Source organism: Opisthorchis viverrini (assembly GCF_000715545.1).
Source record: "Opisthorchis viverrini unplaced genomic scaffold opera_v5_216, whole genome shotgun sequence".
Lineage (NCBI taxonomy): Eukaryota > Metazoa > Platyhelminthes > Trematoda > Opisthorchiida > Opisthorchiidae > Opisthorchis > Opisthorchis viverrini.
This window is the reverse complement of record NW_008751872.1, coordinates 456,414-474,982: the sequence shown is the minus strand read 5'-3', so window position 1 is coordinate 474,982 and position 18,569 is coordinate 456,414. Positions and strand designations below refer to the sequence as shown.

The 18,569-nt window shown below is 46.0% G+C and overlaps 1 protein-coding gene across 1 annotated transcript in view; it reads left to right on the top strand.

Annotated features, from left to right (window-relative positions):
* Positions 1-565: 565 nt before the first annotated feature.
* Positions 566-18,569, top strand: part of T265_08390 (hypothetical protein) — a gene marked incomplete at both ends in the record, with an annotated part of 63,675 nt that continues 45,671 nt past the window's right edge. Inside the window, 2 exons of the mRNA XM_009174184.1 lie at positions 566-1,194; positions 1,241-2,665. Of these exons, the coding sequence (XP_009172448.1) occupies positions 596-1,194; positions 1,241-2,665 (2,024 nt within the window). The remainder of the gene's footprint in view (positions 1,195-1,240; positions 2,666-18,569) is intronic.

The following is an 18,569-nucleotide window of genomic DNA, read 5'->3' as shown; positions in this document are numbered from 1 at the left end:
ATTGGTCTGCAACTTTGATGCAGTATATAATGCAGAATATTATTATACATGCTACACATAAGTTAAGCACGAGTATATAGGTATTCAATTTCGGTTACTACTGTTGCAACTTCATATATATTTAAAATTGCATCCAATCTTGAATGACCGCCTTCCCGGTTAACAATTCAAATGGACCACCCTTTATTGGGCTGGTGAAATTGAACCCCATTTCAGTTTTACAAGATATCTATATTCTCCGTTTTCCTTACCACGCAAATCGTTTATAACGCTCTAGTTATACTATTTTTGTACCAAATCCGTGGGCAGCTATATATTGTTTTAATTCATGAGTTTGAGACGCGGTTTCGTTCACGCGTTGACTGTTGATCCATATCGGCTTTGCTTGCCTTTTGGAGTACCTCACCGTTTGTCGAAAACCGTTGAGGTTTGTGATTTTGTATTCCGTGTAACTACTTTCATTTTTTATGTACAGCACATTTGCGTAGCCATTCGTTTGGAGTTTTGCCGGTTTGGTTCCTAACCTTGGTGCTCGTTGCTCAAGAATTCGAAATGGTCGTTACAGTACTCAACGTTGGCAAGCGTGGTTGTCTGGATGCCAATCACCAGGTCAATGTCGGTCAATTCAAAACGAGAAGAATTTGAGAAAGAAAGTCTGCAAGTCGGACACGGTTATTTTTCAGCGATGAGCTCTAAGGCTAGTATAGCCTCCAAGTTTTGTTGGGGGAAATCGGGGTCCGAAGCTGCTCTACTGTTGGCACAGCTTAAAGAGAGACAACTTAAAGAGGAAATCGAGCTTGAGTCAGATGCAATGAAAACTAACCATATAAAACAACTCCTAAAGGCTAAAGCCGAGGTAGAGTTGGCTGAGCTGGAAGCTTCGTTGGCTGGAAGCGAAGACGGCTTAGAGCAGTGCAACCAGACAGGTTTTTTAAAGTCCTCAAATAGTCGCCTCAAAAGCTATGTTGATGACTGCAGAAAGATGGTAACGCCATTGAACTCTGAAAATCGACATAGTCTCGGAGTAGGAAAACCAAAGCATAATGCATTAGGTGACTTCCGTCATCTGGAATCCATTATAGAGGGCCTGGAGTTGCCTAAAATCGGCCTCATGCAGTTTGATGGTCAACCCAGGAGCTATTGGAGGTTTATGCGTCAATTCCAGCTTTACGTCGAATGCAAGACCCAAGACAAGTGAGAGGCTAGTACAATTGGTGAACGCGTGCTCCGGTGTAGCCAGGGAGGCTATCGAAGATTGCCTCATGCCTCAGCCTGCGGAAGGATACGAACGAGCCCGCCGCATTCTGAACAAGTCTTTCGGAAGGTCTCGTGTGGTTGCTAGAGCCCTGATAGATGATATGATTAAATGTTTTCGTTCTACCTCGTGTAAGGCAAGAGGTCTGACTCAGTTGGCCTTCAAGATGCAGAGTTGCAAAATAGCTCTGACTCAGATGAACTACAGTGCAGAACTGAGTTTCCTGGAGAATTTGGATAGGTTAGTGAGGTGCTTGCCCAATACTTTACAACACAAGTGGGCGGAATTCGTTTACCAAACCACTCATGATCGGGGAGAGCCAACCTTCGCCGACCTCACACAGTTCCTTACTCAAAGGACGAGAGTGCTAATCAGTCGTTACGGCCTTCTGGCAGAATCCGTTACGCAGAAGGACCAAGGTGTACGTGGCCAAGCTGTTACAGATGTAGGCAAGAGCAGAACCGCTTGGAGTCATGCGATCGTTTGCTCAGATCAGGCCCCACTGTTGAGCGAGATCAGTTGTAAGGTTTGTGGTGGTGAACACCGTATCAGCAACTGTGAGCGCTTTCTGTCCTTCGAGCCAGTGGAAAGATGGTCCACCTTAAGGTCTCTCAATGCCTGTTTTCGGTGTCTTGAAGGCGGCCACAAAGCGAAGGACTGCCAACTGCAATATCGATGTGGGGCGGATGGATGCCGAGCCAAACACCACGCTCTGCTACATTCGAAACCACTAGATAAAAAAGCAGAGTTAGTTCCTGTAGTCAAAAGCAATGCAATGACTGACCGCAGGACGGCTGTTTCCCTAGGACTACTTCCAGTTCGTCTGAGAGGTCCTTCGGCAGAACTGATCACGTATGCCTTCTTAGACAGTGGGTCCGATACAACTATCGTATGTCATAACTTGCTGCACCAACTCGGCATAGAGAGTCATCGAACGCCGCGTGAAATACAGACAATCAGTGGATCTTGTTTAGCAGTTGGAGAATCTGGAAGTTTCGAGGTGTGTCCACTTCACGGTGATGAGGTTGTTTTAGTGAAAGGTGCTTCAGTAGTATCTGAAATCCTCCCATCATTAGTCGTGGATTCACGCTCGGAAATCGCAAGTCGCTGGGGTCACCTGAAAGAATTGCCCTTTGAGGATATTCCTTCTAAATCGGTTGGTATATTGATTGGCTGTGACGTTCCAGAAGCTCACTGGGTGCTAAATCAGCGTTTGGGAGGTCGAAAAGAGCCATTTGCCGTGAAGACACCGCTGGGTTGGGTTATTCTTGGGCCAGTGGGTCCAGGTAATCGTGTGGGAGTCGCCGCCAGCTGCCTGTCGTCAGCTGAGCTGAAAGCGGGCCCAGCAACTATTAACGTTATTTCTACTCGAAGTGTTTCCGAGCGTTTGTTTGCCCGATGGTCTAGCTGGTTTGTATTGTTGAAATCAGTTGCATGGTTGAGGCGCTTCATCCACTACATCATGCACAAATTTGGAAGGTCTGGCGTCATGCCGTTTATAGGTCACCTACAAGTGAAAGAATTGACCGAATCTCGGGTGGTCGTTACCCGTCAGGTTCAAGCGGAAGTATACAGTGATGAGTTAACTCGTTTAAACCCATCGCATTGCGATTTAGAAGAGTGGCTCACCCGACGTTGGAAACAAGTGAAGTATTTGTCGGAAGTTTTCTGGAACAGGTGGATGAAAGAATACATTCCAACGCTTCGGTTACGCCATAAGTGGTTAAGTCGGAACAGAAACCTCAGGGAGGGTGAGATCGTTATGGTAGTGTCCGAACATCTCTCTAGAGGAAGGTGGCCGCTGGGTATTGTCACCGAATGTCAAACGGATGCAAACGGCCTCGTCAGAACGGTTTCCCTCCGCACTAGCTCCGGTGTCATCAAGCGCGATGTTAGGACCCTATGTTTGCTGGAAGGGGAGGACTAACGAGGGGGTACGCAGGTTTAGGGATGCTTCTTGATAGACGTATTAGAACAGCCGAGTTTTAGTTCAGCGTGATATCGTGGGTAGGCGTGTGTACCGTTGAAACCGGCCTTTGTGGCAGGAGTGGACTCGGACCATTCAGGTCGGTGGCTAACGTTGCATGCTTGTAGGCTAGAGCTCTCCTGATAACTTACCTGTTCGCTTACTGACCGTCGGAGGAATTTTGGCCGGCGGTGTTGCAACTTCATATATATTTAAAATTGCCTCCAATCTTGAATGACTGCCTTCCCGGTTAACAATTCAAATGGACCGCCCTTTTTTGGACTGGTGGAATTGAACCCTATTTCAGTTTTACAAGATATCTATATTCTCCGTTTTTCTTACCACGCAAATCGTTTTTACCGCTCTGGTTATACTATTTTTGTACCAAATCCTTGGGCAGCTATATATTGTTTTAATTCATGAGTTTGAGACGCGGTTTCGTTCACGCGTTGACTGTTGATCCATATCGGCTTTGCTTGCCTTTTGGAGTACCTCACCGTTTGTCGAAAACCGTTGAGGTTTGTAATTTTGTATTCCGTGTAACTACTTTCATTTTTTATAGTACAGCACATTTGCGTAGCCATTCGTTTGGAGTTTTGCCGGTTTGGTTCCTAACCTTGGTGCTCGTTGCTCAAGAATTCGAAACGGTCGTTACAACTACATGTTCTAAGGCTTGTGGTAATAGTATCAGCCTTGAATTATTCTATTTCCATTTCCTTTTTCCTTTACGTGACCCTGGCAATTTGCTCAGCTGCTCAAGTTCGCTCACAGCCAGGAACGATTTTTCAGTTTTAATTCAATTCAGCGAGCTTGCGAATTGTCAGGTGCTGCTTCTACAGCCAAGCGTTTTGGTAAGCACTGTGATTGGAAAGAACGTAACCTAACAATGACGTACTCAGCAGGAGCGAAAACTGTCCAGTGGGGCAGTAGGGAGTTCTGCACGCAACAGAAAGTGCAAGCCAAAGGGTGCGCTGAAGTGTAAGTACGGGCAGTCAGTCTGAGTTGGCCGCATGGAGAGATAACGGCCCAGAAAACAACAAGTTCGTTTGGGAGGTAAGGAAATGTGTTTGATCGGCGGCGTGATACGACGGTTCACCTCACGTGATCAAACGGATTGCGCGCTTATGTCCGCCTTAAACAAACCTCTCCAAGTATTACCTGACGGCGCCCAGTATTCGCAAAATGGAATAGAAATTTCGAAGGATAGGAGTATCAGTGCAATATTTTGAATCCTATCCAGGCATCCCTTGTTCTCAGCGATGTTGAGGAATTATTTCACAAGACTTTTCGCCATGTGGCATGATTGCTTCAGTGGACGATGAGAGTTTTTATGCTGCAAAACTTTAGGAGTAGAATAAAGTGGTTTTTGGTTTAAGCACACAGACAAAAATGCGATACTGGCGCAAAATGTTATACTTCGCTTTCAAAGGTTCTGAATCTAAGAGCATTGTGCGGCTACTGGGCCACCAGTTGACAAATGCGTTGTATTGGTAATACAAAATAAACCCTTGCGGGTGTCGAATCGGTGTGGTGGACAACACGTTCGCCCACATCTGAGGAGCTCTCGGTTTGACCCCGGCCGATTAGTTTCTCTGTCTGAGGGGACTCTCGACAACAGCTAGAACCGAAACGAATTTGCAAGCGATGACGGACGAGCAGAAAAATAATGAAAAAATGCCTGGGGCGTAGGCAGAGCTCAGGCAAGAGCGGAACCGAAGAAAAAGCAGCAAGGAAACAAAACGGCGGTATATTAAACGGGCGTAAATCACGTTACTCATGAGTAGCCAGAAAACAAGAAAAGTTACCCTTGTTCACCGCTGATTCACAGGAGGAATCAATAGATACTCAATTTGCTTCCGTTGTTCCCTTCAAGTTTGGTCCAGATCACAACTGAGTTATCGTTTCTTCCCGCAAAAAGCACCACTGACACATTTTTGAGACAAAACGTGTCATGTGCTCCCAATTTGAATTATCCTATCTCCATCTCCACTTTTGCTCGTTGTGACTCCGGCCATTTACCTAACTACCCAAGGTCACTCATGGCCAGCAATGGTTTTCAATTTTAGTTCATGTCACCTGACTGTCTTTGATCTAGTCGAACCTCACGCCCATTTTTCCCAACAAATTGGGAAATATCCTATTATTACTATATCATCGGGTATTCCCCACTGTTTATGACATTGTCCTCTTTTTGTGCAATCCGTACCCGGACAAATCCCCCAGTCATGCTCCATTCTGACTGTAAAACCATGATCATGCCAGGCGGCATGTCACTTACAAGTTGGGAATATACATTATTGTTATCATTATTATCCTTAATCAAAACCTCGGTTAATTACAGTTAGCAGGCGCTTAATTGGAAACCAACTTCGCTGTTGATATTCCGTTTTTATTTTCATTTCGAAAGTGTATTTTTTTCGAAGGGAGCCAGGTTTGCCTTCTAACCTGCTTCAACCACTTATTCCTAGATAATTATTTTACGAATGCTGATCATCTTCGGTCAGAAAAATTGGACCATCTTATACGACAATAAGAGCCAAATTCTGTTACTGTGTTCAGAATCACAATATCCTCTAATCGGGTATTCATTGACGGCTGTGACGTAGAAGTCGTGAAGGTAGATGGTTCCAATAACCCCCCAAGAGGTCTCTGAGGAGCGATGAGCTACTCTGTCAAAATGTTGAAAAACACGTTCTTCGTGCCAGATCAATGTCATATAATTCAACTGTCAGTTTTGCCGAAGGTTCTGCAGTAAATGGTGGCTCCTCGTCAGACTGTGACACGGAGGACTCGTATGATGTTGGGTCGCTGAAATCGATGGCGGATGTGCTCCTTCACTTTGAAATCAGAGTTCCATCGATATGGCTGCTGGCCTGGTTGCTCCGAGCCAACTTATGCGCGACAACTACGAGAGGCGAAAACAACTCATCCGATCATCTTGTGAATTCCGTAAACCTTGTGCATCTCTTGAGTTCGGTTTTCCAGCAGCACGTGCGACACCGGCAAGATTTTCCCGATCAAGAGTGATAGTGATTGTCCTTAGCCGTCTCAAGAATTACTCATTTCAAGTTGATTCACCTGGACAACTGATGTTCTGTGTGCTAATTCTGGTTAAACGACGGGATCTGCCGAGCGACTCATGATGCCGGGTGACTCAAACTTCTACATCAACCATCGGTGACGCAAATGTTAGAGCAGACCTACGCGTTCTTTATCTAGTGTTTATCCTTAAGAATTGTGGTGTCTATGTAAGTCGGCTATTTTGATAACACCAAGCAAAGTTTCTTTTACCATATTAAAGTCGACCGCTACCAAAAAGTGCATAGGCACTGTAGCCACGGAGAGTCACAAACACTGTACTATGCGCCCATGGAGTTCAATTACACGGTTCGTCGAATCATCCAGCTCTCAGGTTTGGGCTGCGTTCTTCTTGGAATGTTGACCTGAAGTTGAGTGGATGGGTGCCGCGAGTTCTTAACCGTTAACTACCTTGTTCAATAAACAAACTAAATTCAGCTTATCTGTTACCACGTATCGTTCGTTCCACAAACACACAAATAACCCAAAAAACTGTCAAGTCTGCAACCCTGACCGGCAACAAGTATGCTGCGATTTCTCATCCATTTTGGTAACGTGGCCATCAGCTGCATTACGTGCCAGATTTAGGACCTAAACCAACGCCAGATTAAGTTGTGCAAGATTAACCGTCTGTATCTGTTGAACGGGAATAGCCACCCTACATTTCACACTGTATCCAACAGTTATGCGTGCGGCATGGAGAAGCATTTACATGTTGGGTGAAACCCAGGGAGCGGAGGGTGTTTCGGCCTACAGCCAATAGAGGAGAGTTTGCCAGACAAACACTACTGGAGAACATCACAATTGCGTCCAGAGAAAATTGCAGAATTACCATAACTACTGTTCAAAGTGATAAGTCAATTTATCCCCACTGTACTCTGATATTGTATTTGCTTACTGACAAGCATCCTGTTAGTGCGATCGTTTAAAATGGATTGCTAATGCTCGTCACTTGAGCAGTAAACTGAGTGAGGCACCAGCAGTTGACGAACCCGACGCGACACCTATGCCATGCCATTTTTTAAGCGCAAGGTTACCTCTGAACTTCACTAACAAAATATTAGACGCGGCCTGCTTTTGTCCTCCATAATTCTGGCACAACGACACACTCGTCTCGTGTACTCTGCACGAACTTCCTAGGAGCAAAGCGGGATCGTTTAGTAAAAGCTGGCCACACAATCGTCGTATTCGTTTAGTCCATAACATTGTCTTAATGAATACTGTATAAACGGCACACAGTCCTACTATGTTCATGTAGACGGGTCTATTAGCTAGGAAAGTATTATGGTTGTGGTGAAACATGACAATGGTTCGCATTTGCAACTGCGGGGCCTTTCATATCGCATACTTGCTGGGTAAGCGGTTGACAAAAGCACATTCAATCCGGTGATGAATCCGTTCATCCTAGAGTATAACCGATCAGAGCAATGAAATAGAGTACTCCGTTCTCTGTGAAAATTTCTGGTGGAGTGGTGGTCGACGAACGATTAAAGGGTACGCCTATAATAGTCCTGGTATTCAGCTCAGATGAATTATTCAGCTGGTAAAAAACTAATTAACAAATCACAGTTGTGTAGCTAGCGTCAATAAGGTATTAACATCATTAGGCTTCATTGTTACTAGGTTTTGACTGACATGGAGAAATCTGTTATAACAACTTGGGGGATGCCCAATTTCGAACCTCCCAGACTCAGGGATAGCCTTTTTCCGCTCCAAGAAAACGTAATTTGAACGACCACATTCCGTGATTTGGCTTCGCAAGCGCCGGTCAGGGAAGCCAGATGATTATCGGCAGTGGTTGTGTATTTGGCGTGCCCGTCAGTATTAAAATAGATTACAGCGGAACGTGGTACCGCAACACGAGTTTTGCGGAGTTTGGTTGGGTCCAGGAGATACGGATTGTGCAGGGTGGGTTTTTCGACGAGAAGCCGAGTTCCAGCCCGTATGACCCACAAGATCGTTATAGCACGACAAGAAGACAACTTCCCGTCTGGTTAGATCAATCAAGTCACACCAAAACCAGGATATCTACAAGACAGTGTCGATGGACTGTAGGAATGGTATAGATTACGATTGCAGCTAAGTACTTATCCGGGGTTAACCTATCTCACTGGTGACACGGTGGTGAAAACTTCACAGTCCATAGGGGACCTGGAAACGGAAAAGGTGATCGTCGCTGCTGAAGTGTGAAGTAACTTACCGATAAGTGTTCACTGAAGCTGCACTTGGAACTAATGACCACTGTGTGCTGACCTTCGATATCACCTGATACTCAGCCAGAACTCCGGAATCATTGAAGTGGGCTAGGAACATTTGCACTGCAGACTTCTCAGGGAAGATCAGCCTTCTTCGGCAGATAAAACTGGGTCCAGCTTCAGTGGAAGAGTCATAGAGGACCGCTGTCCTAAAAATTCCTGAATCTGACGCGATGTTTGTTTTAAAAAAACAGGGATCCATTGCACAGACAGAAATCTACAGAAGAGTGTTCGAAGTTTCTGCAAAATGTCCGAAATGTTTTCCCAAGAAAAATCAAATGCGACGCAGATGAGCTGTAATTCTGTTGATTGCGGAACCGCTGTAACACAGAAAGCCGTTAATGAGGCAGGAACGGGAAAAGAACAAGGGATCACATAAGCGACCCGATTGCGGCATTTGAAGCTTCCAGAGGGACAATGATCAGCCTCAGCCGTGCTTTACATCTAATCCTGTCAGGACGGCCTCTACCTAACTTGTTGTTTACTGTGGAAGACATTCTTTAACTCTTGTACTTACCGAACCCCTCCAGAGCGCCGGCTCCAGACAACCTAATCCAAGTATCCTGAAGGAAACGTTGCTCACACTGGAAAAGAGTTTCTACCCATGTTTCATCAATCACTTGCCGGTATTAATTTTATCTCTACTTGGAAGGAAGTAACTGCCACGCCCATCTATGAAACTGGTGACCTACCATCGCCCGGTAGCTGCGGACCTATTTGCATCATTAACGTACCACACAATGTGATGGAACGCATTCTGAAGCGGGCATCTGAAATCACCTCACAAGCTCCAACTAGATATCTCCAGTGCAACAAGAACTTCTTCCAGACCGTTTTAGGGTGAGAACAAAATTGCAGTGATTGACGGCTTATTTAAACTAAATACGATGGACTCATAACCGATGGCATATTTCTCGACTTATCAAAGTCATTCGATCAAGTCTTAGACGTCCCTCTGTTCCAGATACTCCAGTCGCACGGTCTGAAGGGGTAGAATTACACCCTGGAATAAGGGGACCCAGTCGGACAAAATATTCCAAGTAAAAATCAAATCCATCTACACACCGGCAATGGTCTTTATTAGAGTTACTCAAGGATGGTTTTTGCGCCCAACTGTGCCTCCGATCTACAGTGACCTTCCAGATCCTTCTTCTAGTCGATGCATACTTAATCTCTTGGGATTCAGAGGTCACTGTCCTCCAAAATGTATGTTATGCTAGAAAGTGTTGGTTGGTGGACTAAAAACTTTCTCTGAATGACGAAAAGTACGCCCATGTGCCACTTAGTGGCAGCTCGGAGAAAACCTTCACTGTGCATGTTGGAAATGGACCGGAATTCATTGCTAGGATCGACGACAAGAAGGATTTAGGTATCTGTCTCTCTTCGAACATATCCCTTTCACTGCACCACTGAAAATTGGCTTCAGGGGTATTCGTCGTCTCACACACGATTCGGCGCACCTTTCCTCGTATTATGTGCATGGACTTCCAGATATTCTGAGTGGCCTGCGTCAGAACGCATCCTGAAAAATAATATTGGTTATTCCCAACTTGGGGGTGCTATACCGATAAACATGATCATAATTTCACAGACTGAATAAACACATGACCATTGGAGATTGTGGGTATGAGGGGTTAAGAAAAGGGACAGCGTAATGAGGGACAGGCATTATCCGATGTCGATGTGGTCACCACTAAACTGGCACGGACAAGAAAACACGGTTGCTGTGCGTTTTTGGAGAGATTTCGAGCAAGATCCGATGGTACGGAGTTGAATGTAGAGGGTGACTATACAAGGCGAGGTAGAAAAATGGGCTTTTTGCCTGATCAATTTGTTTGCACAGGATGCAAAATACGCAACTCTAATTGAGCTTCTTCCTCAAGCTGTCACCCTGAATCCATTGATTATGAAACGCGTCTGGTGATGATTCGCCTGGGTCCTCATATATATCGTGGCCTCCGAACAGAACAAGTTTGAACAAGTTTCGGCCAAAAGGTTTTTCAATATTGACCAAACTGACACATGTCATTGTGAGGAGTTCTTCAAGTTCAGAGCGTATACCTTTAGTAGGCAACATTTTTTCTCATTCTGGGTATTGAGTACTTGGGATAGCCTCATTCCGACTGTTGCGCTCGCAGCATCTAATACCCACTTCAAAGCAATTTAAACGCTTTTACGGTTTAGTCCTTGCGCTGCTTAGTCGATTGTCTACGCTCAAAACTCAAAGAATAACACTCCACACTTATTTTTTGTCCCTTTCAGGTGCACATGAACCACTAAATGGGAATAGCAAACACAATCCTTGAAGTTTGGAGGAAAGCCTCGATGCCGTGCATCAATACATGAATCCGCAAAATGAGTGAAACGCTTCGATCTAAGTCGACCTTTCTAGCATGGACGTGCATATCATTTTGGTCGTAACGATCCCTGAGCTTCATAACTCATTCAACAAATTTGAGCTTTGGTATCTTCGTAGGCGTCCGTCCAGTAACAGCAACGATGTCTTCATATGTTCTTATATTTTGAAGCATTAAAACAATCGAGATCATTTTGCTCAACAAGTTTTGAGTGTCCTTCTTTGTCCCGGAAATATTTTGTCGCAGGGACCGTTTGAAGGCCCCAGAATTCGGTGCACTTTTACAACCAAGAGGAGCCGAAGACAAAAGCGTGAGTGTACGGTAGTAATAAGTCCGATTCATTCAATTAATTGGTGGCATTGACGATAATATTCAGGGTTCCTAAGACTCTGGTCTCCATGTGAACCGTTACTGGTACTTAAGAATACTAAGCCTGCAGACAAATTGTTGCTTCGAAATCAAAATTCGCTTGGTACGACCAGTCGCCTACCATCAGCTTTCATTTTTCCATGGCCGAACTTCTCAGTGTGCAGGGGGAAAGGGCAATTCTCAAATCAATATTCATTGAATGGGTTTCTTTCATGCAGTGATAGTAATAGGTAATCTACCTGCCACAGATGACGCGAAAAACGTCTGCTGATGTGTAAAATGAAGTCGGCGCATTTTCCCGAACATTCTGGCCCGACAGAGCGATAAAACATTCTACACGCGGCACAGTGGCACCTGCTCCTGCGCAGCGGGGATTTGAGTGTCGAGTGTGGCCTTGCGTGTCTCCAATCACTTCATTTGCCTTGCAGGATGTGACGCGGCGTGCCACATGATGAACATTGACATGCTCATTCCGTCTTTCTACTCAGTGATGTCGGCAAATTACTGTACAGCTTCCCCTAGCCCCAGGTTGTGCCGGGACTCCTTCTGGATAACATATTGCAGACTACCGGCACAGTACCCCATTTTTACACTAACCTCTCCCACATAATATTTGTGCTTATTCCCAACTTGTGGGTGGTATGCCGTCCGGTATGATCGTACGTACAGTGAGAAGGAAGTATGACTGGGGGATTTCCGGGTGGTGCGAATTGCGCAAAAAGTGGACAATGCCATAAACAGTGGGAAATGTCCGATGAAATAGTAATAATAGGTTTCTTTACCAGTTTTTAGGGAACAAAGTTCATTAAGTCTGACTAGTTCAAAGACGGCCAGGTGGCATGAACTAAAACTGAAAAACATTGTTGGCCATGAGTGACCTTAAGCAGCTGGGTAAATGGCCGGAGTCACAACGAGCAAAAGTGGAGATGGAGATGGAATTTTCGAATTGGGGGAACATGGCGAGTTTTGCATCAAAAATGTGGTTTAAATTGAAACTAAGCTATAGGGAAGTCAAGTGCAGGGGATGATTTGGATGGAAGCATTGTGCTAATACACACGGCGAACCGAATACCGTATATGGATTTGAACTTGTGGAAGAGATGAGCTGAAACTGATGCAGAAAAACGGGTTAGCCAAATTTGAGCGAAAATTCATCATGGACGAATGAACTCGTCCCAGAGACGGGGCCGGATGAAAACTTTGCACGTAGTTGCGACTACAGGCTTGAGTGGGATAGAGAGGTTGCGGCCGAGATTTTGGAGAAAATGTACGGGGAGTGCCATCACACTGGGTATGACAGTGCCGTGACAGTGCCGTGATATTTCCATCGTTGCACTGACATGCCTCGGTTCACGGACAGCCCCTTAAAGGTCGCCAAGGGCGTGGCGATCGGAGAAAGGATCCTCAGCTTTGTGGCAGCTGGATATGGGTGAGACGGAGATTGACACAGTGTCAGGCGGATGCAGGATCACGAACAATTTTCCTTTTGTTGGAGGACCGTGTGATTGCTGACTAGGGACCAGTCATTTTGCAGGACTAACATTTCTACGGGGCGTTTGAGTAAGTGCAGTCGAAGTTTGAAATCTGGGAAGAGGGGTAACGCGGAAGAAATTGAATGAAAGCGGTAGCGTGTGGCGAGTATCAGGATGCCTAAGATGCAACGGTGTCAACAGAAAAATATAAAAGGGGATGACAACAAGCTTAATGGATCCAGGAAAGGTGGATACGTTTGCTGGTCTGGAAACCAAGTACTAGTTGAGCCAGAGTAGGTGCCCAGTTTTAGGAAGGTAAGAATTTAGTCGTTGAGGTAGCTAGCAGGGTTACTTGCGTTTCGCGCATAAACCAGCACTGCCAGCACTGGCCCGCACGCGTGTGAAATATGTGCAGTGGACACCTACATAGGAGATAAAAAGGCTCCATTTTCCGCAAAATAATCAGCTAATGCCGAAGGCCACGCGATTAGTATTTGGTGAGTGTTTTCCTGTTTGGTCATACAAGTAACGGAAACCACGCGACGAAGCGCTTCGGATGCATTTAGAGTTGGCCTGCAAGATAACTGGTACCAATAGTGGGATGTGAGTGGTTTCTGGAAGGTTGCCGAGCGTGTGACTAAGGTGTCCTTATGACACCACCAGATATGATTTTATTGACCACATTCACGCATAATCCTACCATGTGGGAGCATCTCGCTTCGACATGACTCCTTCATCCTTCTTTGACGAAGCTGAGCAATTCACACGGGGCATAAAATGTCCGCTTTCGACCTGTCGTGCATTAACGGCAGGCCGATATCCATGACATTCGTCACAAGATAGCTGTACAGATTGCACGTATATCTCCAGGTAGATGCGCTGGAACGGCCTACCCGAGAAAATTCGTAATATGTTTGACATCGGCCTTGTCGAATCACGGAAGATATTGGGACCGAAAAATATTAGCGTTTAAACAGCCAACCCGGACGCTGCCGAATACACATAACCATATTTAAAGGCCTTTGCGATAACCGAAGATATCTCACCTGACTTGGTGAGTAAGATACGGACAGCCACGCAATTAACAGTGGATTTCGGCAATTTAAGGTAGTTTTGGATATATCAATGATCAACTTCTTCCCAAATTCATCCGCAAAATTCTGCAACAGCGTCGATCATGGCGCTCCATAATTTGGAGAAGCGTTGCTGTCTCATGACTGGTTTCTGTTCAGGGATTCGTTCACGGAGATTCTGGCGAAAAGTGACTAAGGTGGTTGCGCTCTTTCTGCGCTGTTTCATGGTATTTACATCGCTATGAAGGCAAACCCAGTTTCTCTTAAAGCCACACTCCGTGGTCGGCGACTGAAAACGCAGACTAATTATATCAGCTGAAAATAAACTTCTGTTATCATTACTACTATTATTCATGGAAGTATGACATTTGGGGAGGAGCTTAGGTTTCCGCAAAGATATCTTCAAACGCCAGGACATTTCTCGGGCTGTAGTTTTGGGAACATTTCGGTTGTTCTATATTGCGGCCATCGTGAATATGACAACCGCCGCAGCGGTTCGTATCACGCGCGTACGAGAAAGGAACTCTTGATAAAAGTAAAAAAATTTGATGCAGGCGAAATTGCACTATATATTTGTGCTATTTGTATTTCTCTTTTCTTCTTATCTAATATGTCCAATTTTTTTGTTATCATGCTCAAAAATTTGGCTACTTTCAAGGCGGGCTCTCCAGTCTGTATGCGGTGCCCGGCCTTGTCGAATGTTTTCCAACATTGTGTCGCTTGGAGCTTCTCTTACTCTCAGATTTTCGAGTAAGGGTGAGTTTTCGGTTGTATATTTATGTTAAACTTTTATACACGCGCTTTTATATGTTCAACCCGAATTCGCATATGAGGTAATGCTTTCCCCATTACATTAACACTGAATTTCCATACATGTAAATAACCCAAGTGCCGTAAGATTCACAGAACAGCAGGTGCATGGCCTCTTCCTCTCTGTTCTTGTTCCCTGAGTGGTCTTGGCGAAGTTTCTGACACGTCACGATGTAACTCCGGAATGATGACGTTTAACAAGTTTAGTGTGACGTTAAGGGATGTAGCACAATTGCCTTAAGAACTGAGTGAAGTTAGTTCAAGGTGACATCGTTCTTTGTTTTATGGAGTGCTCTCTAGTGCGTTCCGGAGCCACCGTTGGCTTGTATGGTGTACCGTTGATCAGATGCCTGGATGGACGTGATAACCATCGAGGGAGGGGGCGTAACATCCATCAGAGTCGGTCTGCATTCTTGGCTCATAATACATTAGTATCATCCACAAGGTTTTCACTTTCCAAACCACAAGCCAATTCCCACCTCTAGTCACCATCTGGTGGAAGGATGAGTTTTGGGTTTGATCTCACCCAGTCCTGTCGCATCAGTTTACATCCTCCAGGTGTGAAGCGCAGTCTAAGCATTTGCCCAGAATTATTTGGGTTGTTTCAAGTGGTTCATTTTTTTAGAGAACCCCGACGGAGAAAAGCAGTCTCGCCAGTATAATTGGGGGGAGCATTTTGACTTCCCGGGTTTCAGAGGCAGGTAGAGGAATTTAAAGCAGTACATCAGTAGGAAAGGTGAAAAATAAAGGGAAAAGATGGCAGCTTTGTCTTACACCACTGGATGTGGTGAACTCAGCTCGTCCTGTCCACAAGATTCCTCATACAGTGCCGTCACATGGGATATCAATTTGGAAGGAGCACCTGTGATCACCTGACATCGCTAAATTTTGGACGATCGACACAGTCAAACTTAGCCTTCAGATTCGAAGAAGCGACTAAGTTGGGACGTTCGAAAGAATTGCACTGTTCAAAAACTTGTCTCAAGATAAACATGTGATCGATAAATTTTGGGCCACGGGAATCCCAGCTTGATTCTCACAAATCTGTCTCCTCTCTTTCCCCTTCACATAGTCATTCACCCCTTCACCCCGTTGCCGAGAGTATTCCAATAGGCCCATTCATAAGGGATAAGTGATCTGTCTCCCTTTTTGCTGTTAGCTGAAGTGTCTATGGTTAACTCGGCCGCCACCGTCGTAGACTCGAAATCCGGCCTCGACACTCATTTCAGCTGACAGCTTTTAACGCTTGCATCCTGAAACAGGGCGGACTGCTCTTGTACGGGTTCGCTTTCTGCTGACATGTGTTGTCTCGGAAACAAGGATTCGATACCCACGTACGATGTTTGAACTGAACTCACCGTATATTTCCGCTCACTTTCGGTTGTATACCTCTCCTGGTCCGGAAACTTCGTGCTGACCGTTCTGCTCTTGTTCAGCTATAGCACCCTGTCGGTGCCTAACTGCCATGCGAAGGAAGCACGAGGACTGGGATACTGCCAGGTTGCCCAAGCCTAGAAAGGGAAGTCGCTAGGCGGTGGACGGGTTCTAACCAGGAGCCTTTCGGTCAGTAATTTCGCGCTATAACCGCTTGAGCCATCACTCGAGCTAAGAGCTTAGATATTGTGGTTGTCTGGGGCACGAATGCGCAAATGGCCGACTTAGCGCTGCAGAGACTCAAATGGGCGGTCTTCTAGGACTCCAATCGAGATACTTGCACTTGTGAACACCGTCCGCATGCTGCAGTCATCGTCATCGACTGCAATACATCAGTGTTTAACACCGACGCGTCGCAGTCATACTGCCGCTCCAGACCTAAAGCCACCTTGACGTTGTGATAGGGCTAGAGTGCTGCAATGATCCTGCGGGTTACACTGACTGGAACTTCGTTTCACAAGGTGCAACCATGCCAGGAACGCCAAAGGGGAGCAGTCAGACCAAGAGCAGCGAGACCCCGGACTACGAGGCGGTCTGTAGGCAAAGTCCTCTGCGACAGGAGTTTGAGGATAGTAAGGTGCTTTCCCCTGGCGACCAGCAGGTCCGTATTCATGGAAGCAGCTGTGCTGCCTTCTGAGGAAGGACGAGTTACAAAAGGTTGGCCCTGAAAACCGTACACTCCGATCGCCCAACGGTTGACCGTGACCGCCGGCGCATTAGCCAATACGGTTTTACTACTTTTGAAACCAAAGACTCTGGTGCTGCTCAAAAGGCGCATCCGCATCAAGGATGAGAGAGTAATGTCCTACTCCCTTGTGACATCGGGTTAGGCCAACCTCCTGCAGCCGAGCGGGTCAGACTGTTGAGTTAGGAGCTAGTGACAGGATCCCCGGACAAAACCCTACACACTCACACTTCTTTGTGGATCAGACTTGAGTGAACTACCCAAGGTGGCGTCAAAAAGGCATCTCACTAAATCCTAAGGTTTGTGTGTACCAGGCTACTGTAAAGGCTGTGTTGTTGTATGCCTGCGAGACATGGCTTCTACGCACAGATGATGTGAGGTTTCTTCGGGTTTTCGACCATGGATTCATCAGAAGCGCGGCTGGTTTTGGATGGCGTTAGTTTGTTAGTAACGAGGTGATTAGAAAACGGGTAATCGGTTGTGCTGTAGGCACCTCAATCCGAGAAAACATTCAGCATTATCGACTACGATGACTCGGTCATGTGCTACGCATGCCGAAACACCGTCTACCGAGACAAGTGTTGTTCTCCGTGCCTCCTTCAGGATGGCGCAAACCGCGAGGTGGACAGCACATGACTTGGCAGAAAGGCGTGAAAGAGATCACGAAGAGTTTGGGTGTTGTTGGTGTTGTACACCTTCCAGGATGGGGTTCTCGTGACCCCGTCTGGTTGGCTGGAGATATTGCAAGAAATGGCAGCTAATCGATGTCTGTGGCGTTCGTGCTCTCAGTTTTCTCCAGATTGATTGAGCGGTTGGAGGTGAAGGCACCTCACAATGCTTGACACAGGCCAGCACTAGGTCCCCTCCCACCCTCATTCTCTTCTTTTCACTGTACGGCTTTTAATGTAATTATAAATATGTATATATAACTAGACGAACCTTATGGTCGTACGGCAGTGAAGCATCAGTGCCAACACTGATGTTGCTGTTTTTGATGATGGTGATGTTTTTGCTGACCAGTACGAAGTTTCAGCATAAGCCTTCGCATCACCTAACCTGATGGCCACCAACTGCAAATCAACCGTGGACGCAGTTGGAGCACGTGGCATCAGCCACCGGTGGAGAGCCACAGTTCCAGACTGACATTCCTTCTGGGGCAAGCAACTTGATTCCGATCACGCCATGGTGCCTGACAGTTCTTTTTTCTTCAGTCACTCACAAGTCAGCAAGAAGCATGCAAATCAGCCATCTTCGAATAACTAAGATAGCTCAACAGTATCGATTTGAGCTAGGTAAACTTTTTCTACGGTAAACCAGCATGCTACTGGTAGCGAGCACATGGACGAGGCATGGTAAAATGTTAAAGGGGTATCCTAGCCCAATGGACGTCGTCGATACCGCCAGTTTAGGATGATGCCAGGAAATCTACACCGACAGGCGGCAAGACGGAGCACACAGATCCCTCAGATGCCAAATTATGAAGAACCTAAGGGAAGACCGAAGGCTTTGGTGGACATCGAAAGCTCGGAAGATGGAGAAGGCTTTTGTTACCGGAAACGGCCACGTCCTATATAATCTGATACGACTGATTGGCCCTGGCAAAGCAACGGTCTGTAAAACGACCGAAGGCGGCTCATCATTTCACCCGCAAAAACATCGACTGGAAAGGTGAACCGAACACTTCGACGAGCGGTTTAGCTGGTATCCTGCAACACAGCTTCCGGAGATAGTGCATACCTCAATCGCCCGTCGGAAGAAAGAATGAAATACAAAATATTTGTACTGAAACGTAAGAAGGCACCAGGACCGGACGGT